The sequence below is a fragment of the Nematolebias whitei genome, chromosome 6 (assembly GCF_014905685.2).
Source record: "Nematolebias whitei isolate Nwh7 chromosome 6, NemWhi1, whole genome shotgun sequence".
Lineage (NCBI taxonomy): Eukaryota > Metazoa > Chordata > Actinopteri > Cyprinodontiformes > Rivulidae > Nematolebias > Nematolebias whitei.
In genome coordinates this window covers 42,573,562-42,598,844 of record NC_056503.1, presented here as the reverse complement: position 1 = coordinate 42,598,844, position 25,283 = coordinate 42,573,562, and the positions used below count along the sequence as shown (strand labels likewise).

The 25,283-nt window shown below is 41.7% G+C and overlaps 1 protein-coding gene across 1 annotated transcript in view; it reads left to right on the top strand.

Annotated features, from left to right (window-relative positions):
- Positions 1-25,283, top strand: part of yap1 (Yes1 associated transcriptional regulator) — a 41,236-nt gene that overhangs the window by 13,533 nt on the left and 2,420 nt on the right. The window contains exons 3-6 of the mRNA XM_037677632.1: positions 3,851-3,969; positions 4,538-4,651; positions 17,394-17,563; positions 24,060-24,187. Coding sequence (XP_037533560.1) covers positions 3,851-3,969; positions 4,538-4,651; positions 17,394-17,563; positions 24,060-24,187 — 531 coding nt within the window. The remainder of the gene's footprint in view (positions 1-3,850; positions 3,970-4,537; positions 4,652-17,393; positions 17,564-24,059; positions 24,188-25,283) is intronic.

Below are 25,283 nucleotides of genomic sequence, written 5' to 3'. Positions count from 1 at the left end.
GCCAATCAGTCTTTGAAGGAAAGCATATCACCTGCTGCCTTTCATGCCAGAGTTGGGATGAGAAGGAACTAGAGTTGTAGCCATTTGGGTCAAACCTTGTAAATAAAATACGTTACGTGCACCAATGCAATAAAGTAAATCTCGCAAGAAATGTTAGGGCTCAAAGTATGCGTTGTGAATGTCTGTCAACTACTCGCATCAAATTTTAGCTCAATATTGCTAAATTTGAACAAGTTATTGCCGTTTTAGGTGTCGTCTAAGATTGATTAGCTTTGGTGGCCATCTTGAATTGTGGTGACAATTAAAGTTAATCAGTTATAATATGCATCTAATGTCTAACAAGGTTGAGTCGGGTCCTCTGGACAGATTCTTCTTTGTTGAAACGTTTCGTCTTTATATCCAAAAGACTTCCTCGGTAATAGATGTATCTAGCTGGATTATTGAGCATGCATGACGGCATTCATCCAGTGGTTACTTTCTGAGGGTATTACTAACATCTGTTCAGTGGTTCGTGAGGTATTTTGCTAACGGGCGAAGTTTACAGACAAACGCGCGCAGACGCAAGTAAAAACATTATCGCCCTTTTGGCTTCAGTGGCTGACGGAAAAGAATGTGGCAATAAAAGCAGCATTTTGTCCGTTTGACTATAAATCTAAAAGGAATCAAGATATTTGGTTTTGTGGTCATTTACTCTGATTTTGAGCTTGAGACTAATGATTTTCTTCACAGAAGTATACAATTGCAAACATTTCACTTTGGTCCATCAAACACGAACGTAATCCTAAACTGAAAGTTACTTTTTATTTATTGATTATTACAATATGGTGGAAGCTACTGGTACTTTGGGGCAGCTGTGGCTGAGTGGTTAGAGCAGTCGTCTTCCAATGGGAATGGTGGGGGTTCGATTCCACCAGCAGTCTTATACTGACACTGAACCCCTCATTGCCTCTGATGTGCGTCCCATCAGTGTATGAATGTGATAAAGCACTGATTATTCTTTGTATAGGTCTAGAGTGCTGTATGAATGGGTAAATGAGGGCACAGATTGTAGTGTAAAGTGCTTTGAGTGTCTTGATAAGATAGAAATGTGCAGTCTATTTACCAGTTACTAAACAAAGATGAAATAAAGAAGAGTAATGTCCTTTGGTATCAGCGTCAGTTAAATCCTCACACTATTTGTCTTTGGGTTTGATCTGGAAGAAAGCTGCCGTGTTGGTCCAGTGCTGGGTGTCTAGAGTCCTGCGAAGGCAACAGCGAGCAGTTGTGACCGTGAAGCTCGTGAATCATCAGCAATTCCTGACAGCAACTGGTGGCCTCCAGCCTCCCCGCCAGTTGCCATGGCGTTGTTTTGTTTTACGTTTCACCCACAGGAAGTGGTATATAGCTGCTCATATAGGGTTTTTAGGGCACCTTGATTGAATGGATTATCTTTTAGTTTTTAAAGCTGGTGATGAATTACAGGCCCCTGGTAACAAATTAACCTGTTAGCTCAGCTCTCCCACGGAGGCTCTTTGAACACAGTGCAGCGCTGACTTGGAAGCTCCCAGAAGGTGTGGATTTTATCACACACTTGATTGAATTTCACTGCCTCAAGTTTGAACTTTGGGTTTGTTTATGTCCGTTTTCTTTTTTTTCTTTTTTACAAATTGAGCAACAACAGTTGGGATCTGAACAAATTCAGCGAACGTCTGGCAGAGCATGTTTGCTCCATCAGCCTTGTACGAATCAGGAACGAGGTTTTCCATCTATGTTTTTGAGCTTGTTGGCTTTTTGTTTGGTGTTGGCGTGCCAAAACATGCGGGCCTTTCATTTACCATAAACCTCCCAGTGCTGGTCTACATGTCTCCTCCCACAGTTCCCCATTATTTCCCTCCCTTTATAAAATTTGTTATAGTTTCAGTGGAATAGCAGCCGGGTGGGCAGTGCTCTTTGACTGTAACCAAACCACAGCAACTCTTGGCGCTTGTAGAAGTCTGCAGGACCGTTTTATTTTTGTTACTCTTCCGCTCTGTTTTGTTGTAGTCCCCGTCTGCTTCGTGCGACCTCGTTTTCTTATGGGCCACCGTTAGTTGAAGGGCTTTTTTTTTTTTTTTTTGCGTAGTTTGTGTGTGTGAGAGCAAGAGGGGGCTAGGGGGAGGGTTTGGTAAGGGATTTGGCAGCTCCTTTGATCAATAAAGCATAAACAAGAGGGGGGCTTCAGAACGGGCTTCATTGTGCCAGGGGGAGGAGTGCTGAGTCAGGCCTGCTCGCTCTGGTCTGGGATAGACAGGCAGGATGGGATTACCAAACAGGCCAAGAGAAATGTTTTGAAGCTCTCGCTTCGTCCAGCTGTTCCAAAATCTTTTCTAATGGCACTTTAGGATCAAATGAACGCTGGACTGAGGAGAGGAACGGAGGAAAAAAATCTCTCCCGGAGAATATTTCACGGCATTATAAATAAACTCCTTAGTTTTTGTCCCGTCTGAGATTCGTTCCGTTATATGATACAAAAGGAAAAGTTTTGGCATTGCCTAAACAAGCTGCTGGAGTTTGTTTAAAATGAGAGGGGCTTGTGCGGGGGTCTCCTAAATAGGATGGCTCGGAAAACAAAACAAAAGTGAATAGTTAGGTTTTTAGGTCGTAGCTCAGTCTGCGCCTTTGTCATGCAGGTGAAAGCTTTGTAAATGTGGCGCCAGATTGTTAAAGCCCCTGACACTCTGCAGTGTCCGCGGCGCTTCCAGGAAAAAGGACCCCCTGCGTCGAGCCCTGGGACTGACCCTCCCTCAATGGAGAGTGTCCCGCCAGGGAGAGGAGGGCTTCCTGTATTAGCTTTCCATCTTAATCAAGGAACAAGTGCCAACAAAGCACTAATTATCAATGCCTTCAGAGTTCACACAGTGCCCCCCCCCACACACACCCACCTCTGTCCTGTCCTAGGATAGATAGAAAATAGATGAAGCAACATTGTTTGAGGCTACAATAGTTGTTGAAGCCCATTTCTGCCTGTTAGAAATTTTAAAGGTTTTTACCTTGCTTTACATTTATAGTTCTGATTTACTACTTACTGAACTAAATTACAGTATGCTACAAATAAACACTCCTATGAACTAATATTTTACTGATTTATGGATTTATACTGATCTCAACAGATACCATTAGCTTCAGCTTTCTGTAATATCATTTATATAAATAAAGGATGTTTTTGTCACAAAATAGCCTTTTTTAATCTGTTTGCATATTTGTATTCATTCTTGGTTGTTGTTTTTTGTTTTGTTGGAAGAAAAACTATGATGTAAAGATTTCAATGATCCCTGCTGCCAGTAGGCTAAAGTTGGGTGATGATGTCTTTCCCTGTCTGTTCAAATTTCTGATTGTTAGCAAAATATTTCATGAACCAGCAGATGGATTGTAATGAAACTCTCCGAATCTAATTAAAGGTACGGCTACAGCTGATGTTCTCTTGAAGTCATCTCAGTTTAAGCTAGCTGCCACAGCTAATCGAATTTAGCAAGCACATAAATCTATCACTTCTACAGTTATTAAGCTAGACTCATCCCCAGCAACTAAGAGCGTTAGACCTCACGTCACGTCATTAAGGTTCGACCATAACAGCCTGTGATGCGACCTGTCCAGGGTGTCCCCCGCCTCTCGCACAGTGACTGCTGGATATGGGCGCCAGCGACCCACACAGGAAGAAGTTGGGTAAAGATGATGGATGTATTGATGACCTTAACAGCTGGAACTGCACCGTTTCCCAACATACTTGGTTCAAACTGACATAAAAGCTGGTGGGCGATATGCGTTCCTTTTAAGGAATGCTATTTTTTTATTTTTTACTTATGTATTTATTGTCTTTTTCCTCTCTTTCCAGCCACATCGATAAAACCACCACTTGGCAGGATCCTCGCAAGCCCTTGCTCCAGATGAACCAGGCTGCTCCTCCCAGCTCTGTGCCAGTTCCACCACAGAACCTGATGAACCCAACCAGCGGTGTGTATTGGGTCTTTTACATGTTTTTAAAGCATTTATTTAAAGAATAATGCCTTGTTGTATATGGAAATTTGCATCCGTGCAGCGTACAGTGAAATTCAAGCATAGTCTAGTTCCTACATGTCACTAATCTGCATAACTTCAGTTCTGACCATATTGTTGGAATTTGCCCCAGGTGAGGTAAGACTGAGGCAGAACCTTACACGTCCTCTGTGACTCACAGATTAGTTTTACGGATGACGTTACCTCCTTGTCTCCTGTTGATACCGTTCTACTTGTTGGTAAATAATAAACAAATAACCTCAGAGGCTGACAATCAGTCGTGTTTCTTGCAAGGAATGGATAACGGTGATTCACTCAAAGATGCAACATAAAAGGACCTGGTCTTCTCTTTGGATAATCTGTTATCTATTAGTATCTATTTGTCTCATCATGCAAACATTTAAAATCACTCCTTCTCCTTATTACATCTATAATTTACTGCAATTATTCCCTTTGTCAATATTAGTATATTTTGGACATGGACTGTCTGTATTTCTTCAACATTATTTTGTCTGGTGTCCCTCAGGACCCCTTCCTGATGGTTGGGAACAAGCAATTACACCAGACGGAGAAATTTACTACATCAACCACAAGAACAAAACCACATCCTGGCTCGACCCACGACTCGAGCCACGCTATGGTGAGTTGGTTAAAGGCTTGGATCTTTTTGTTTATATCTCAACTAAAGTGAAATTACCACATACTTCCACTTCTTTAAAAAGAATACACGGTCTTAAAAAACACACAACAACAACATAAACTAACACAGATGTAATGTTGGCAGTCATTTCCAAGGGTTCTCCAAAAGGTTTTTAGACCAAATATCATTTCACTCCTTTCCCTCTTTGTAACCCTAACCGTACCTTTTGTGTTTTCATACCGAGGTCGGGGTTTCCCATTCGTTTTGTGATGTGTGTGGGGGTGAAAGAGTATGAGCTGTGGTTTCAAATGACGGTTTATGCAAGTCTTTGTATTTAAAATTTAAGTACATTATGATTTAAATTGAAGATGTACAGAAATTTCAAAAATGATAGATTTTTTTTAATACACCTGTCAAATGTGGGACGTATTATTGTATAGTCTTCGTCCGTCAGTTTGTTCGTATGAACGCTTTCTCTTGTCCCGCCCATAACTTCTGCTTCGCTGGTGAAGGTTCTCAGTCATCCAGGACATGGTAAATTCAATAAAGTTCAAGACAAAACTAAAACAACTGGACTTTATTTGCAACAGAAGAAGTTTCGCTTTCGGTGTATGCAGTCCAGTGCAGCGAGGAATGTCCAGATCTCTATACTGGAGAAACCAACAGCTTCTCCACAGACACATGTTAGAGCTGTCATTTCTAACCCGGAGCCCGGCCCGACCTGGATTAGGGCGGGGCCATAATAATGTGCGGGCCGGTGTCAGGCTTTTGATTGTGTCAGCGGATGTGCACGGCTGACGATCCAATTATATGGCAACATGGCTTGCCATACAATCATCAGCCGCACAAGGCCATTTGACCACGCGCTGACCGAAAGTTAAAAGTTGAAAGAGTTAAAAAAAAGTTCAGTTAAGCTTCAGATGGGACTACTTGCCAGGCAGCGATCCATCAGCCCAAATGGACGTTCATTCAGCTGCTGCACTCAGTGGACATGCGTGTCCGACAACCCAAACAGGTGAGATCACAAAATATCCGACATGTCAGGGCGCGGTCCATGTCTGAATAATGCAGAATGCAGGCAGAAGCAGGGATTTAATGACTAGTAAATATAATATTTTAAAAAATTACTTGACGACCATGAAAGGACAATCACCCCCTCAGCTCCGATCTTCTGCCCCCTTAGCCCCGCGTGTCCATCGACCATTAATAACTATATAAGCAGTTGAAGCTTAATTAAAAATGTTGTTTTTTTTCAGGCTCGTACCTGTAATTACTGTTTATTCGTCGGGTCAGGTGGGGTTCGGAAATGATGGCTATGGACTGGGGCCAGGTCGGGTCGGATATTTTTGGGCCCCGATACAACTCTAACGCATGGCTCAACACAGGAGAGTCCGCTCCTCAGGACAAGACTCAGCGGTTCACCTGCAGGTCGAGGATAAGAGGCACTCATTTGAGTGATGCTTTGAGAAGGGGGTGAAGGAAGCTATTTATGTAAAACGAGAGAAACCGTCTTTAAACAGAGGAGGAGGTCTCAGATTTTTACTGTCAAAAACTTATAATGCAGCTTTAGGACTGATACTATCAGGAATTTCATCCATGTGACCAGAGTGGCCCATCTGTGCGTCAGACTAACAAAGACCCTAACGAACCCCTACTGTGAGGAGTGATGGGGAAATCTGCATATGTATGTATAAATCGAACTCCGCACTCACTGTTCTTTGAATTGAGAAAGCTCCTCGGATGAGAAGCGAAACATCTTGCGATACAAATAAAGTCCAGTTGCTTTTGTCTTGAACTTTTTTGAACTTCTGATTCACTCATGAAAGGTCAAGGTCAGATCAAGGTCAAATGGCGTACAAGGTCATTGCTTGCGGGGCCATTGCTATAGATTCCTGTGCAATAATTTGACACAATGTGCTGTATAAAGTTTAAATGCTTAATCAGGATATAAAGCTCGAAAGATTGTTGTTGTTGTTGTTGTTGTTGACAAAATGACATTTTAAAATCAAAACATGTCTAGTTGAACAAGATCTATATCTGATACTAAATCTAAACTCATGAAAATATTTTTATGTAAACATTGGTTTGTTTACTTTTATCACACTGATCTGTTTCTTTCTTTCTCACAGAAAGCAGTGGTTGCGTTTGTCACATGTTTACACAAGGACCTCAATTTGTTTATTAGGCAACTAAAAGTGGCGTGCAACCATTTTTTTGGGGAATAACTGCCTGTTAAAAAGTTTATAAAACTTATTGGGAAACTTTCCTTCCTTCAGCTCTCTGGTTCACACACACGATGGGTCGTTTTAATAGAAACTGTGACTCGTGTCTTCATGGCTAACATTTCCTTGTGATGGTGGACATTGTTTCGGACAGCAAAATGTTGGTCGAAAGCGGATTTCTCCAAACACCCCACCCTCAAAATTCTCACCTAACCTTTTGTCAGCCATTTTAGAGTTGGCGCAACAGCTGAGTTAGCTATTAATCCCTTGGGCCAAGCTAAAGTTTGACAGTTGGCTTTCAGTGTGCGGCGGCCGGGGTGGGTGAATTAATGACAGGACTGGCTACATGTGCTGAAACGGCTCTGTGTCCGTAGGAATGAGCTAATCCTGTGTGTTCCGTGTGTCCCTCTGACTCATTTTTGTTGTGCTTCCGGTGCCATCCTTTCATGGCAGCAGCGTTCCCCGGGGGAGCTCGCCCCCAGTTTACAAAAGCAACATGTGCGATTTCTGTTCCCTCGTTTTGAGTTTGGCATTAAATTTGAATGGAACGGGCACTTGCGGGCATTGTTTTTCTTTTAAACGGTTGTGCCGTGCACCGAGGAGGGACTGGAAAGATCTAAACAGAGCTGGAAGGGGAGTGGGGCAGCTGGGAAGGGAGATGGCGGCTGTGATCGGCAAAGCTCTTTGAAGATTTATAAGACTTGAACACACAAGGCGGCTGGGCCTCTGAGAGCGAGCGAGACTTTTAACCCATCGTGTGCCGCAAACCGTTCATTTTCTCACAAGATAAACTTGTTTTTAGTGTAGTCTGATGGCTCACGTGTACTCCAATGAATGTTTTGCTCTGTTTTTCACGGTTTTTAGTCCTTTTCTTGTTTTTAGTACTTTGACTTAACTCTTTAAATATATTTTTTTAAAGTGGCTCTAAGCTTTTAATGCCGGAAGGAAAACCATATTTTATTTGTTATATTTTAAGTTTGTGTTTTACATTTTCCCATAGAAATTGGCTCCTTTGCTTTGTAGGTTCCCAATTATAAGCCAGCTGCTTTGATAATGGAGGCTAATTTGAGCTTTGGGAAGAAAAGCAGCCGAGCGCCTTTAACTAAGGGGTTGTTGCCGGCTGGCTTTCCCCCCCGTGCGAGGCCCTGTGAAGGCACAGGCCCGTTTCGCTCAAGCTCCAGACAGACTTGAATCTCTGCCAGGCCTCTTTATTCTGTGGTCCAACTCTTAATCTGTTCCAGACCTTTTCAGGGGGTGGGGGAGGTAGGGAGAGACGAGGCAAAAGGGGAAGAGAGGGGAAAAAAAACTACAGATGGGATAAGTATGCTGCCTCTCCAAGGCTTAACGAGATGGTGCGCTGTGAACAAACTGTAACCGTACAACGAGTTTTAAGAGAAAGAAGTTGTTGATGTCGATATTTTTCATCACTTATCAGAGTAGAAGAGCAGGAAACAAATATCCGCAAGTCTTGACTTCAAAACTAGACCGATTCCCTCTGGAAGTTTTGTTGTAAGCCACTTATTATTGTCAGTTTTATTGTCTAGTGCGAATCTTTATGAAGCGTTCAAACTGTTGTGATCCATTTTCCTTCCGTAAGTTTTTCAGCTTCTTTCTCGTTCCACAATTTTTGTGCCGTTTCAATAAAACGTTCAGCTCGTTCTGGAGAAGGGTGCTGTGACTTTGCTGTTTGTGCAACTTTAGCTTTTTTTTAATTATTTAGCCTTTTCTGCCATTTTTTTTTTTTCTTATAGAGAATGTATTGAGCTTCAAATCTCAAGATCCGTTTACAACCGTTTACTGCTCCTTTCACATTTTGTTCTGGTTCCGCTTCTTAACTTATTTTCAGCCAGTTTCAGCTGTTTTTCAGCTGTTTTGTAATCCTTTCAGAATTTTTTTTGCTAACTACAGCATTAGTGTGCTTCTTTTATATTCTTTCTGGTAATTTCAGCTTGACATGCTCCTTTCAGCTCATTTCTGCTAGTTTCAGCTTTTAATGCTATTTCTCCTACTATCGAGCTGTTTTATGCTAATTTTAGTTTTTTTGGCTAATTTCACATTTTTTAAAACTCATTTCAGCTCTTTCCACTTCCTTCTGGTAGTTTAAGCTTCTTTTTGCCTATTCAGCTAATTTTCAACTGTTAACTTGTTTCAGATTTTTTTTTAGCTTATTTCCTAATTTTGTGCTTATATCTGCTTATTTAAACATAATTAAGTAAATATGCTCTTTCTGCTTTCTTCTGCTAATTTTAGGCTTGTTCATCCATTCCAGTTACATTTCAGCATGTTTTTTTTAGCTAATTTCAGCTGTTGTTCAGCTAATTCTTCAGCAATAAGCATTCACACTGTGTTTTTGCAGGAATTTCAATTTATCCCATTTTTTTTTCTTTCTTTTGCTGTTGGAAATAACCAAACAGGAAAAACAAACACCTGCATTATTTAACTGCTGTGAAATATTGATGCAGTAAATTGGTCAAAGTATGCAGCTTTTCTTTTGCAATAATAGCATAAACTTTTTGAACCATCAATAAACCTTTGCTAGAGGTACTGTATAGCCAAGTTTCTTGCAATGTCTTAGTCTTTGAATTTAGTAAAAAAATAAAATAAAAGAAATCCTAATATGGGGAGAAAACTGTTTCCAGTCTCCGTTACGTATTGCATTTTCTAAAAAACAAAAATCTGAACGTGTAAAAGCTGCACACTTTGTAAGTATACTAAAGGTAGGCATGATCACTGTGACGTCCACTTCTGCTTCATATAGTTATAGGATTTTTTTCATTCAACCTTTATTTAGACAGGTAAATCCCACTGAGCCTCGAGGACTCGTTTACAAGAGAGACCTGAGTTATAGGATTACTAACTTCCAGAAAACTGGAGACTTCAACTTGGTTAGAAGTTTACGTAATTTAGACTTTTAACTAGCCAACAACTGTATACAAGCTCATGCATGACGACGTGAAAAAAGAGTCAAATTTCCATTTTGAAGCAAAAACATTAAATAATAATCTGATCCAAAATGAATCTATTTTTGGCTTTAATAAATTCTGAACGTTCATGCTGTAATTTCAACCTGAAAACATGTAGGAACCTCCAACAGTGTTCAGTCAGGTCTTCTTCAGGTTTCTTTTTTTGCTGAGACGTTTTGTCCTTCATCCAGAGGACTTCTTCAAGGACTTCTTCCCTTTTTAAGATTTTTTTTTATAAGTATATTTTAAAATGAATCGACTTAAAAAACCAAAAAGCACAACATTCTGATATGCTTCCAAAGTATTTAGCCCATTTTTCTTGATATTCTTGGCTTCATTCAGACGTTTGGGTGCAAGAGGATCAAGTTTTTCAATCTCAGCCTGCTGTTTCTCGACGGGCTTATCAAGATGCAAGAAACACAATCCCTTCCCTAGAGGCCTTTTATTGTCTAACTTGTTAAATCTACAAGATGGCAAATATTTGCTTAACCTTGAAAGGTGCCGAACCCTGGTCATACCGAAAGCTTCCCACCGCTGGCACACCCTCAGCTTTACCTGCCCCAGGTGATCCTGCGGTGTGATGCGTCTGCCAGAGCGATGGTCTGATTACCGCTTGTTGCTGGATCATTGTGCTGCAGGAGTGCGTGAAGGAGACAAAAGGCAGACGGTATTAGCTCGTCTCTTATCAGCTGGGCCCACCAACAGTCACCACCTTTATGTGCTGCTGATTTTTAAACCACACAAACACGCACACGCTAACACAAACTCTGAGCCCGAGTCGTTTCTTTGAAACAGACATTCCAGCACTGAAGGGAACTTGTCCTTTCTCACTAGATGTAGTTCCCTGCCTTGATATCATTAGTCTGTGCATAGTTCCCTGCAGTAACATTTGTAACTGTTTAATGTTTTGTCTGTGGGGGAATCCTTGACGGTGGTGCAGTAGGAAAAATTCCACTTGATTTCACTGTTGGGTTTACACAGTTTTGTTAGCTAAAGTATAAAACCGAAAACTGAAGCGACTCATTGCAATGCCATGAAAACTGTTTTTTTGTATATATTATAAAGTATGAGGGGAAAAACAATCAACCAGGTAGATGACGACAAAAAGGTTAAATTGTGTCATCTGGACCTGTCTCTTTAAGTGATAAACGTTTCGTCCCCCATCCAGAGGACTTCTTCAGTCTACGGCCTGCCTAGACTGAGAAACTTCTATTGATGGTTAATGTCATTTCAGTGGAATTTTGTAAGTAAAGTTTGTGTCTGGGCGGCATGGTGGTGCAGTTGATAGAGCTGCCACCTCTCAGTGAGAAGGTCGTTGGATCAAATCCCGGCCAGGGGGCCATTCTGGGTGGAGTTTGCATGTTCTCTCCGTGCATGGGTGAGTTTTGTCTGGGTACTTCCGATTTTCTCCCACAGACCAAAAACATGCCTTTAGCCCTATTCTCACTGGATTAGTTTTACCTAAGGACCACATGTAATAAATAAATTACTCCCCAATGTCTGCGTTTTATGTGGCGCATTCACACGGGATAGCCAAAGCCTGAGATTTAGCTGAAATTTACGAACATTTTCCCAATATGATATTAATCATAGGCGTAGCCAGGATTTTATGAGGGGCGGTTCGTTTGAAGAAAAAGTGGACCTGTAGGACTACTCTGATTGGTTCATTGGCGGTGGTACACATAACTTCAAATGTGTAAACAAGCTAATTAGCTAGCTAGTTAAAACACTGCTGTGTGAGGTAAATCTGTGTTACCAAATAGGCGGTTGTGAGTGGAGAAAGAGCAACACACTGAGAGGGGAATAGCGTGTGTGTCCAGTCTTCTATTCAGAACTCATCCCAGACACGAACGAACACTTCGGTACTCCCGAGTCCCGCCCGAACATACACAAAAAAAAAAAAAAAACACCGAAGAAGAATGAAAGACGTCATCCTCTTAAAGGCACAGTACCACTCCTTAACTCTAACAACATAAATGCAAACTAAGCCCGCAAACGGTACTACTTTAAATACACAAATGAACAGTTGAATCAAAAACCACAATGTAATTTTACCGTTTGAATCCACCGTGTTGCCTTCCAAGCCAGGACAGAGTGAACGTCGTCTTCACCTCGCAGTTCTATATCTCGCGGGAGTTGTAGGTGGGACTTCATTGGCAAAGTGGGCGGTTCGTTCGAACCCCCCGAACCCCCCCTGGCTACGCGCATGTTAATGCGCTGCGTTGTCACGACCGGGCCGATCCATATAATGTGTTTAATGTGCGGTCCCGGACGGTCTCAGGCTTTTATGTGGTTTTACGAATCAGCACAAAGAAAACTAAAGAATGCACAATATAAAATTGTGTTAATCTACTTGTTGAGGAGGAGGCAGGTCCGACTGGCCGGTTTAAGAGGTAAAAACAAGCCACGTTAAGCTCAGATGGACAACCTGTCACTCGCTGCTCGTGTCCGCTGACCCCCGGTTGAAATGGACTTGCGACCTGTCCAGGGTGTCCCCTGCCTCTCGCACAGTGATGGCTGGACATGGGCACCAGCGACTCCCGCTACCCGAAAAGGAAGAAGCGGGTAAATAAAATGGATGGATGTCAGCTGATCACACGCGCGCGTCTCTGCACCTGCTGTCCTCTGTGGTGAAAGAAGTAGCAGCATAAAAGCCTAAGCGAGCAGCGCGTTAATTTGAAATAGCCTTGTTCTATATTTTTCCAAATGATTTTGCTTAAACAAAATCAAAAACTGCCTAATTATGTATCGGATCCTGCCCATTTCTGTCCAAATCACAGAGATGCCTATTCACATTGGATTAGTATTATCACAGGATCTCGGAGTTCAGCAAAATATAGTAATTTGCGGGGGGAGTTTTTACTTTACAAATTACTGACATGGCCGATTCACATGAGATTAACAACACAGACAATCTCCGTAATTATTACAAATAGCATGTGGTCCCTAGGCACAACTATTCCCGTGCGAAAAGGGCTTTAGTCTAATTGGCAACTCAAAATTGTCCATAGGTGAGAGTGAGAGAGTGAATGGTTGTTTGTCTCGTTTGTCTCTGTGTCCCTGTGATGGACTGGAGACCAGTCCAGGGTGACCCCCGCCTGTCGCACAGTGGCTGCTGGATATGGGCACCAGTGAACCCCATAACCCAAAAAGGAAAAAGTGGGTAAAGATAATGGATGGATGAAGTTTGTGTCTGTTCAAGGCGATGACATTGGAAGAGTCTTTTTGGATCGTAAAACACGGGCAATTTAGCTAAATGTCATGTACTGTAGATTAATACACATGTAAGATATAAATGGTTGAGTGTTACTAGAGTAAAACAAATGTTGAGATGGTAAACCTATCAGTCTAACAAAGGTTTGGGAAAAGCTGTGTGTGTTTTCGGAATGCCAGGTTCTGTCTTTATGAGGCTCCACTGTTTGCCTGTTTTTTTTTTTTTGTTCGTGTGTGTTTCGCTGCAGGTTCCCTCTGTTTTCATCTTAAACGTTTTTGCAGAGATTCTACGCTTTTCTGATCCATCCATAATGGTTTATTTCCACAGACTACAGGCAGAATATGTAGGCCAGTGATGGGACATGACGTTCCATGTGGCTTTTGGATTCAGCCATATGTCTCGTTTATATTGATTGCGTACCTGCATTTCAGAATTGCATATCGACAGATCTGCTTAACTCCTGGAGTGAACCGTTTCAAACTGCACCATTTAATATAATCTAGGACATTTTTTTTTTGCAAGGAGTACTTGTTAATAAATAAGAATTGGAGTAATTACTGTTAAAGCATGTTAGTAAATGCAGCATTTCTTCAGCTTTATTTATTTATTTTTGTAATCAGTTTATTACAGCTCCTCCTCAAAGTTGGGGTCTTAACAGATCCACAGCTGTTGACAAGGCCCATGTGCAGGAACTCCATCAACAGAGCAGTTAATGGTGCCCTGATGCCAGGGACATCCAGCCTCAGAAGGCCTCTCTATCTGCAAAAAGATAAGAAGCAGTGAGAAGAAACAAACTCCGAGATATCGGAGGAAGCTGTGTGTGTCTGTGGGCATGTGCTGGGGTGTGGTAGTTGTTAGGAGGCAATGGGGGGATGGGGGAGGGCAGGGTGGGACTGCCAGAGCTTCCCAGGGAGAGCCCCGAGCCACGACTTATTCAGCTCCGGTAGGAGTGTAAACAGACGGTGATTGATTGAATGGTGATGAGGTGGCGGAGTGGGCAGGGCAGTGAGATGCAGCCCTGCATCAAAATCAAATGTGCTGCTGTTACAGCTTTGTTTTGGTTCAAGCAAAACATGTTGCTTCTGTTACTTCAGCTCTTCTTTCTTTAATGTACTCATAGAAGCATGTGATCTTCACATGCAAACATGTGGTTAGGTTTGGTTCATTTGTCATATGCAGATGAGCACAAGGTCAACAATGCAATGAAATGCTCAGGACAAGAAGAACCATCGCCAATTAAAGAAATATATCAATAAAACGACAAGAAATACAAAAACAAGGTACCAAAAGTGAAATACATCTACAGCAGCATGGTCCTATTAGCAGAGTGTTTTTGTTGGCAATGAGGTTCTCTTTTCATTCAACCTTTATTTATACAGGTTAATCCCATTGAGCCTCAGGGACTCATTTGCAAGAGAGACCTGAATTTTAACAAAGAGTGATGACAACAATGGACAACAACAACAGCAACACGGACAGAAACTGGAAGTTGGTTCCACAAGAGAGGAGCCTGATAACTGAAAGATCTGCCTCCCATTCTGTTTTTGTAAATTCTAGGAACCACAAGTAAACCTGCAGTCTGAGAGCGAAGTGCTGTGTTAGGAAAATAGAGAACAACAAGATCTGTAAAAAAATGGAGCTAGGTTGTTGAGAGCTTTGTAGGTTAGAAGTAAGATTTTGAATTCTATTCTGGACTTGACAGGGAGCCAATGGAGAGAAACTAAAACTGGAGAAATATGATCTCTCCTACTAACTCCAGTTAAGACTCTGGCAGCAGCATTTTGGATCAACTGAAGACATTTTAAGGAAGTATTTGGACACCCAGATAATAAACCATTGCAATAGTCCAGTCTAGATGTGACAAATGCGTGGACCAGTTTTTCTGCATCATTTTTAGATATTGATGTTTCTAATTTTAGCGATATTACGCAGGTGGAAGAAGGCAGTTCTAGTAACATTTTTAATGTGGGGATAAAAGACATGTCCTGATCAAAAATAACACCAAGATTTTTAACATTACAGCTGGAGGATAGATTAATTCCATCTAAGGAGAGCGAAAGACTGAAAAATTAGCCCAATGGTAGTATTAGCTGCATGGTACTGTTAGCAGTGTGTCTCAGTAGTGTTGGCACCATGGTAGTGTTAGCTGCATGGTACTGTTAGCAGTGTGTCTCAGTAGTGTTAGCACCATGGTAGTGTTAGCTGCATGATACTGTTAGCACCATGGTAGTGTTAGCACCATGGTAGTGTTAGCACCATGGTAGTGTTAGCAGTGTGGTCATGTTAGCACCATGGTACTGTTAGCAGTGTGGTTATGTTAGCAGCATAGTCCTATTAGCAGAGTGGTTCTGTTAGCAGAGCGGTTCTGTTAGTAGTGAGGTTCTCTTAGCAGCATGGTACTGGTAGCACCATGGTGGTGGTGTTAGCAGCATGGCACTGTTAGCACCATGGTAGTGTTAGCAGCATGGCACTGTTAACATAATGGTAGTGTTAGCACCATGGTACTGTTAGCACCATGGTACTGTTAGCATCATAGTACTGTTAGCATCATGGTAGTGTTAGCATCATGGTACTGTTAGTACCATAGTAGTGTTAGCAGCATGGTACTGTTAGCACCATGGTACTGTTAGCAGTGTGGTTATGTTAGCAGCATAGTCCTATTAGCAGAGTGGTTCTGTTAGCAGTGAGGTTCTCTTAGCAGCATGGTACTATTAGCACCATGGTAGTGTTAGCAGCATGGTACTGTTAGCACCATGGTGGTGTCAGCCGCATGGCACTGTTAGCACCATGGTACTGTTAGCACCATGGTAGTGTTAGCAGCATGGTAATGCTAGCACCATGGTAGTGTTAACACCTTGGTACTGTTAACAGTGTGGCTCGGTTAGCAGTGAGGTTCTTTTTGCACCATGGCACAGTTAGCACCATAATAGTGTTAGCAGCATGGTATTGCTTGCACCATGGTACAGTTAACGGTGTGGCTCTGTTAGCAGTGAGGTTCTTTAAGCAGCATGGTACTGTTAGCACCATGGTACTGTTAGCACCATAGTAGTGTTAGCACCATGGTAATGCTAGCACTATGGTTGTGTTAACACCATGGTACTGTTAACAGTGTGGCTTGGTTAGCAGTGAGGTTCTTTTAGCAGCATGGTACTGTTAGCACCATGTTAGCAGTGTGGTTCTGTTAGCGACGTGGTCTAGTTAGCAGCGTTAGCAAGTCTTGTTAGCAGCATGATGATAATAACGACTGCGGCAACTGCTCTCCCAGACTGCCCTCAGGAACCGGGTCCGGCAGACACAGAACATCCGAGGTTTCCCTGCGGAACCGAACTGTTGGGTTGTGCTGTTGTGCTGCTGTTTACTTGGAGCCACCCCCACAACAACTAAGAATGCCAAAGATTTCTCAGCTTTTTTTTTTTTTAACCTTTATTTATCCAGGTAGTTTCATTGAGTCACAAGGACTCATTTTCAAGAGAGACCTGTTTATATGTAATATGCAAACACATGCACTTAGCTTGCTAAATGCACAATGCATTCATGTTTGCTGTGTGCAAGAAATGTGTAAGAGTGGTGTTTACATTGCACAATGTTGGCCTAAACCACTTTTTTTTCCAATCAGTTAACGCAAAACCGTCCGGCCTAGAGAAGGAGGCAGTCAGTCTGGAGGGATAATCTGCTGCTTGTTTGAAAAGAAACAAAATGCATAATGAAAGGAGAAGTCACGACTGATGCAATGTACAAAAACCAACAAAGCCTGTCTTAGTCAGTGTGTGGGAGAGGATCAGGTCTTACAGGAATACTTGTTCCAGATAGAAAACTTCTGCCGGGACTTCTCATCCCACACAACCTGCTGCACTGGATCTCCTCTTGTACAAGTTCGCCCTGTTGACAAGCGTCAGGTTGTTCATCTTGTTATGTCATCGCTTGAATGCAGCCAAGTTTGAAAGAAAAGTGTGCTTCTGGAGCTGCTGCTCTGGTCGTTCAACATCTGACAAGGATTATTGAACATCAGTTTTATTGAAAACGACATGTTTGTTAGAGCTTCCAAACGATGTGTCCAGTTTTTTGAGAAATTAATCATTTTTTCAGCATAGCTCAGTTTTAATTGTATTCCCAGTGTGGATACTTCAACACTGTAAAACTTATCTTGGTCTTACTATAGTTGGTTTTTGAAAGGAACCAGTTTTATCTGTATAAAAATCATACAGTTAGTCCCTGATAAGATTGTTACAGGCCACGTTTGTTTTCCTCCACAGCGTCTCACATGTGGGCTCTCTATATTACACCGTGTCAACAATTCACATGCAGGAGTGTCAGATTTGAACTGTGCGTGTTTCTTTTCGCAGCTCTGAACCAGCAGAGGATCACGCAGAGTGCTCCAGTGAAACAGGGAGGCCAGCTACCTTCCAGCACTCACGGCGGAGTCCTGGGAGGAAACAACCAGATGAGGCTGCAGCAGATCGAGAAGGAGCGACTCAGACTGAAGCAACACGAGGCGCTTCGGCAAAGACCGCAGGTCAGCGCTCTTCGGGGGAAATTTTGGCCTCAATATGTGAACTCATTAAGAAAATAAATCACTTTCAGTACATGTTCCTTTAAAACAAAAACACAACGGTGAACTCTTAATGACTCACATGTTAAATGATGGCAGCAGAGATTTTATTTAAGCCTGTAATTCTTCAGTTGGCCTTTCAATGAGTCATGAGTACATGAGTAAAGTGGTGGATCTTAAGCCTCCTTTGATCAGTCTTTATTGTTCAACTAGCCTGCCATGAAGGCCCGTGAGTCATCGGTGGTAATTGTATCACTTCCTAACAGCGACGTGTCGGTGCCGCCCACATAGGGTGGCACCGCAGCATCTACTGGTTTACTCAAGACTGTGTCATAACACCAGAAACGGAGCTTTATGAGCATGAATGAGTTGTGGAGACTTTGTTTACCCTGCCATTCAAATGGGTTGTTTAAAGTTCACTGTGTAGGAAGTGACCCATATGTGTACACTCGCCAGGCTGTAAAGAGAAACCTACTATCTGACCTTACTGAAAGTCCACAGAGATTATGTTCTGCAGGTTTGAGCAACCGGGTTATAGTTGGATTGTTTAGAAATTGTGTGAGATAGGAACAAGCTGGTTTCCTTTAAAAGTTCAGCAACACATTTCGAGTTTTTAGCTAACTCGAACCTTGAGACAGAGTTTGACGTACGTTCATGACAAAAACAGTTTTGACTTGGATTATTTCAGTGCAAGAGTATTTAACTTCCTGTTTAATTCCTTAATACATGAAAACACGGTGAATACTTGTAGAAAGAAAGCATAGAACATCTAATTTAAACCTCAAATATTCATGGATGTCAATTATTGAGATTATGATGAAGATTCATATGATGAAAGATCTGCTAACCAAGAGTTTGACACCTAAACGCAAAGGAGGTCACGGACTAGATTTCACTCAAGCCGGAAGGTGTACCTTTCCATATTTGGAATAAGGAAGTCATGTATGTTGGGTGTTATTTTCTAAAATACCTGTTTAACTTTGTCACGGTTTCTTCTTGAGATATATTATAGGAGTTGCCCTCAAAAGACTTGTTTAACAATTGAATTTAATTGCATTTCAGAAATATTTTGAGTCAATAATTATCTGGCAAAAGTAGCAGGTCTCAGCTTTGTACAACGTTGGCTAGTGGAACAAATAATTAGTTTGAATTCTCACTGTGGAAGTTTTGTAGGACAACAATCGAACATGGACAGAAGTTCTTGGAATAGTACAACCTACAAATAGGAAACTTCAACACAAATTAATTACCTTCTGTAGTTTTGCTCAGTACAGGCAGTACTCCCTCGTTCACCTTTCCTGTCCCATTATTCTCTGTGTGCTTTGGGATCTCAGTCTCCAGGGCAATGAGAGTCCATCTGATTGGACAAATTTATTATTTACACCCTGATGATAAATGGCACTTGGAAATATTAGCCTGCCTTGTACTGGCTTTTGTCCTTTGTAACACTGTTATTGTGCGTATTGATGCTAAGAGAAGTTTTTTTTTTTTTCAAAAAAAATTTTATTTGAAAAAGTAATTTTCACCATTAGTACAACCAGCACAAACGGTCTTCGAATTTCAGTAATTATTATATTTTCCTTCAAAATATTGGACACTTACAACCATAGTTTCCTCTTTATAATTATTTCAGAATAAACCATCCATCCATTATCTTCACACACTTCTTCCTTTCTGGGTCACTGGGGTCACTGGTGCCCATATCAACCATCACTGCGTGAGAGGCGGGGGACACCCTGAACATGTCACAACAGGGACACATAGAGACAAACGAGACAAACACCCTTTCGCTCTCTCACTCACACCTAGGGACAATATAGAGTTACCAATCAACCTAACATGCACGTTTTTGGTCTGTGGGAGAAAACCGGAGTACCCGGAGAAAACCCACACATGCACAGAGAGACCATTTAAACTCCACCCAGAAAGGCCCCTGACCGGGATTTGAACCTGTGACCTGCTCGCTGAAAGGCAGCAGCTCTACCAACTGAGCCACTGTGCCGCCCTCAGAACATTTCAGCATCTTTCTGCTATTGTATTTTACTCTAAGAGATTTCTTCTATGTATTAAAGGAGGATGTAAAATAATACTTTGAATTCACAGATTTTAATTAGTGGACTTTTTTTTTTTAATATGTCAATTCCTTTCCCGAAACAAATATCAAAACACATCAGTTATGATATTGAATTACTGTTTAATATAAAAATGTGAATTTGGCGCCATTCATTGTACCACAAAACTGATGAAGTCAGAGCTCGGGTATCTGATGCTCAAACGTCAGAAAGCAGCTGCTACCAAGTTCGATTTGCTGAATTATTCACTTGGTGTTTTAAAAATATGCTCCTAAATTTAAATGTAGAGACAAGGCTGTTAATAATGTCAGGAACAGAATGCACGTTAGGTAGGATTATTGGCTAGTAGGGAAAGTTGGAGTGAGTTGTGATGGCACTGTCTTTTTGTTTTACCTTTTTGTTCTTTGAGAAGCAACAAAATTCTTTTTCTGATTTATGGGCTCATAAACGAGTCCATGTTGTCTGTTGTAGCACACAAAGTCGGACCAAACAGAGTTTTACGCAGTTCACTAGGTTTTGGATTTTCATCAACAATGGTATCCATTTGGTTACTGGTTGGCTTCAAACAAACATCAAAAGTTCACGCTCAATAATCCAGGTAAAAAAAATCCAACAAAGTTAAATCAGGTCCTCTAGACGGTTTCTTTATGTTGAAACGTTTCGTCTTTCATCCAAAAGACTTCATCAGTCCGAGGAGCCACAACAAACTCAGTCCCATAAATAGCACACTCGCAAAGTGGGCCAACCAGTTTGATGGTGATAAGATGGTTTCTGGTAGGAATGCACAATATTATCGGCATGGTATCGGTATCAGCCGATATTAGCGTTAAAGTTAAATATCGGACATCGGCCATTCCATCAAAATAACTCACCAATATAAAAGACTCTGTTTTTGTATGACAACCCAGTGACAAGGATGCCTGCAGCGCCAGCACGTGATGACGTCACGTGCGCCTACCTGATCTTATCACGGCGGAGAGGAAGAAATCAAAACGTCGGCGATGTGGAAGTTTTGTTTTTTTTCCATTGAGGATATTGGATTCAGAAGATTTTTAGACCACGTTGAGCCTCGCTACATCGTCCCCAGTCAGATATATTTTTCCAACGTAGCCTTACCCGAGTTACAAGCCGTCATTTCCAACGTCATTGAGAAGCTAATAGCCGATAGCACTTGGGTGAGTTTTACCACAGACATTTGGATGTCGTGTTAGCCCCGTTAGCATGATTAATCTTACAGCACAATGGATAGGCAAAAACTTTGAACTTAAAAAGTCTGTCCTTCATGCACAAGAGTGCAGAGGATCCCACACTGCAGCTAGGAACCTGGAACAAGCCTCCACAAGCGAGACAGCATCACAGGTGATTAATGCTAATAAATAACATTTAACACTTTTCATTTAATATAATGTGTTATGCATATCACGTGACTGTTACTGAATATATGTCACCAGCTCTTACAGCTGTAGCACAATTTTTGTAGCAAATAAGCCTAAATAAGAGGGCTATGTTCTGACAAGGTATATAAAATATCAGTATTGGTGATCGGTCAAATAAGTTTTAACATAATGGATATCGGTGAAAAATCCAAAATCGTGCATCCCTTGTTTCTGGAGTCCGCTCTCTCCCCCGTCGACTCATCTGAGGCAGCCAGGGCCAAAGTGGTTCAAAGTTCACTTTGGCCCTGGCTGCCTCAGTTGAGTCAACGGGGGGAGAGGGCGAACTCCAGAAACCATCTTATCATCATCAAACTGGTTGGCCCACTATGTGAGTGTGCTGCTTATGGGACTGAGTTTGTTGTGGCGTCTTGGACTGATGAAGTCTTTTGGATGAAAGACGAGACGTTTCAACAGAAAGAAACCATCCAGAGGACCTGACAACTTTGTTGGGCTTCAAACGCTTCAAGCCATCTTATGCTAAATGCTGTTTTGAAGCTTCTGCCTGTTTCTAGTTTCCTTGGATGTCTTACCAGTTGAATCTGTTAAACAAACCATTCTGGTCAAGGCAGTGTCGGCTGCCACTAATCTTACCTTCTTCTCCAAATAGGAAATGCAACTTCCGGTGGCAAATGGGAAATTAAACTTGAGTCTCCCACTAGGGAAAATAAAAGCATTGTCAGTTAAACGGTGGAAAAACCTCTTGGAACAGGATGACGATGATACCAGAAACACGGCCAGCAACATCCTGTGCTTTGACGTGACAATTAGGTCTAGTTTGACACATCTGTGACTTCCGGTTAAGGCAGAACCAGTTTTTCAGCTAAATGGCCAGATGCTTGAAGATGAGGCAACTTTGCTTTGGTACTAAGATTTTATGACCTGATGAAAGTTGAAATGAAGCTTTAAAATTGTGACAAGTCATTTTATGTCAGTGTCCTAATGATGGCGTTTTGAGGAAGGACAAAAAAAAAAATCCTATGACTTCACATCCTCCAACCTAATCTGATACAGCACAGAAAACAATTGTTTTCGGCTGCAGGCAGCGTCTTGCGTAACGTGAAACTTCAAACAAGTAAACGTGATGGGCAACACATTGGTACAGCACGTCTTTTAGTTTCACACCATGACAGTAGAGGTGTCAGGCAGCTGAATCATGCTTAATTAAAGGCTTTGCATTTCGTGAAGGAATGAATATAGGTGGTAGTTTTATTTCCACATGGCTGCCACAGCAACATCTTGTGAGATATTTTAATGTTGGCCGCATGTGTTGAGGATAACTCTTTGAATCTACCACATAGACTTGACCCTTTTTTGTGTAGGCAATGGAATATTAGCTGTAGCAGCCATCTTGAATTGGGTTGACTCCTAATAAAATGACTTGTCGATGAACATCCAATGATTACGTTCTTATAGTTTTATTAAAACTGGTCCCGTCATGAATAAGGTATTTTTCTAACAGACCAATAGGGTTAACGCTAACAGTTAAAGCAAAAGATTGTGTGTAGTGAATACCGTAATTTCTGGACTATAAGCCGCTACTTTTTTTTACAGGCTTTGAAAACTGCAGCTTATACAATGCTGTGGTTAATCTTATGGATTTTTTTGGGGTTTTTTTGGACGGGCTAACGAGCTTCCTGCTGCCAAAACATTTAGGGTGCATCACACCAGCCCTGTTTAGTCCGCTTTAATCAAACTCTAGTCCGTTTGCGTAGAAAGTCCGGTTCGTTTGGGGAGGTGTGAGTGTGTAATCGAACTCTGATATGGACCAAAAAAGCAAACTCTGGTCCTAAAAACCTAGGTTTCGGTTTGGTTGAAGTGAACTCTGGTGCGGTTCGAATGCATTGTGATTGCAAGCAGACTGGAGACTGCTCCGAAAGCAGGAAGTGGACTACAGCGCAGGGCAAACAAAGGAGCATTTCTCTTACCTCATACGGAGCCCTCAGTCGCCTTGTGTGAAAAACAACATTCTCCATGATCTTCTGCTTCATCTTCCGCTCATGATGAGTCCATTGTTGAAAAATGACAGAAATCCTAAAACCGCTCAAATTTGACGCCACTCTGTCTTTGTTTTTATTTCAAGAAGTGTCTTCTTCTGAGGTTTTTGTGTCGTTTCCTTCAGTAGTTCTTGAAGCAGCGCCACCACAGGCGAGGGGGGGGAACAGGTTGGCTTGAGTGACTCAGTGCAGTGTGAATGCGAACTGCACCAGCTGAAAATGTAAACAAATGTTCTGATTATTGGTCCCCAATGGAACCGAGTCTACCGGACTATCAGGTGTGAAAACGCCCTTAGCCTCATCACACCCGGGCACTCACATAGCTGCCCAATACACGTCGCTCTTGGGGGTCCTCATGACTTTGAGACTACCTGTATAAATAAAGGTTTTTAAAAAAGTCTGACTGATGAAATTACCAAACAGGTCACAGTGGACCTGTTAGAGCCATTTTATGTTGTTGGTGTTATTTCATTTGTTAAACACTAGAGGGAGGAATATGCTACCTGTCAATGAAACGGGAAGGGGGGGATCTCGTAAATCAGTTACAAATAAATCCCAAAAATCATATTTAATTAAAAGTAAAAAATATATATATTTCTGTGTTAATATCTCGTATTACTACGTGTACACCTGTGGCTTATAGACAAGTACGGCCTATATATGTACAAAATTATTATTACTTTTTTTATTTCGTGGGTGCACCCAATAGTCCGGAAATTATGGTATATGATGTGAAGGACTCTCAGCTTCTTCCCCTAAGTTTTAGTTTTATATGTGTCAAATTGGCAGCGTTTTAGCCATTTTTGAGTTCCTTAAGTTTGTTGGGTGTGGCGGCCATCTTGAATAGAATTGACTCCAAAATGTAATCAGTTGTAGATCTTTATCTAATTGTTTTCTGCACATTTTTAATCCATCTGGTAGCTCATGAGATATTTCGGATTTCGTTACTCATTCGCAGGAGCTTGCTTTGAGGAACCAGCTTCCCACCAGTATGGATCAAGATGGCGGCACTAACCCTGTGTCCTCCCCTTTGGCCCAGGATGCTCGGACCATGACTGCCAACAGCTCTGACCCATTCCTCAACAGGTTAGTCATTTATTGTCTCCAGGTATTTCCTCTGTGAAGTAACCAGAGTACGGTCAGCCTGCTGAAAACCAGTCTGTCTTGGATGTGTCTGTGTGCTCCACAGTTTAAACTGGAGCTCTGCTGAGAGGCGAATTATGCAAGTTATAAAAACAGAGAGCTTGTCTCTTGGCTTAACCCTCCTCACATGGTAATGACTCATACAGACCTGCAGATAAGCTGGAGTTTACCGCACAATAATGACCTCTGGTGTGCAACTGCTGCAATAAAGGTGGATGCACTAAAATGGTGATATGCATTATGACAACAACACTTAAAAAGAGAAAACAAACTAGTATAACTTTAAGGTAAATTTGTGTGTACTGAAACTAGATGAGAAGCAGATGCAATGTGAATTCACAGGAGGATTTTCAGTATATGAGAACAACTTCAAGTCAATCTGGTGTATAATTCTGAACAGTTGAAGCTCCAGTTCTTCTCAGAGCAGACAAAGTGTGGAAAGAGCTGAATAGCAAGCAGGCCATGAGAACATGTGGTCCAGTCAGTAGACAGGCCGACCTAATCTCCCCTCCTCCTCCTGTTCCCTTCACTCCCTGTTTTTACAAAGGCCTCATTCATCCTGCCTCTGCCATACTCTGCCTACATATTTTTCTGCTAATTAGTATAGGCTTGTCAAATGTCTTCTTTTCTCCCTTTGTCTCAGTTGTCCCTTTCATTGTTGCTTTTTTCCTGTGTTCTGTGAAAAAAGGGTGAAAAAGTGAAGCTCTGTTTCACTTGTGTCATTGTGGATTTATCGCCGTAGTCATTCAAATGGATGCCAGAGAAACATTTTCTGTGAAAATGCCGAGTGCTGGATGCTGGTGCTGAAAATTGCAGAAAAAACTGAGCTGAAAACTAAGTAGCAACATTTTGTCTGAAAGCTGATGGTCGCTAAAAGCATCAGAAAATGCCAAAACGCTAATTAAAAGCCAAAAGTAGCAAAACATCAAAAGATAAAAGTAGCAAAATTCTAACTAAAAGGTAAAAATAGGCCGAGTGCTAGCTAAGAGTGACGGAGTGCTAGCTAAGAGTGGCGGAGTGCTAGCTAAGAGTGGCGGAG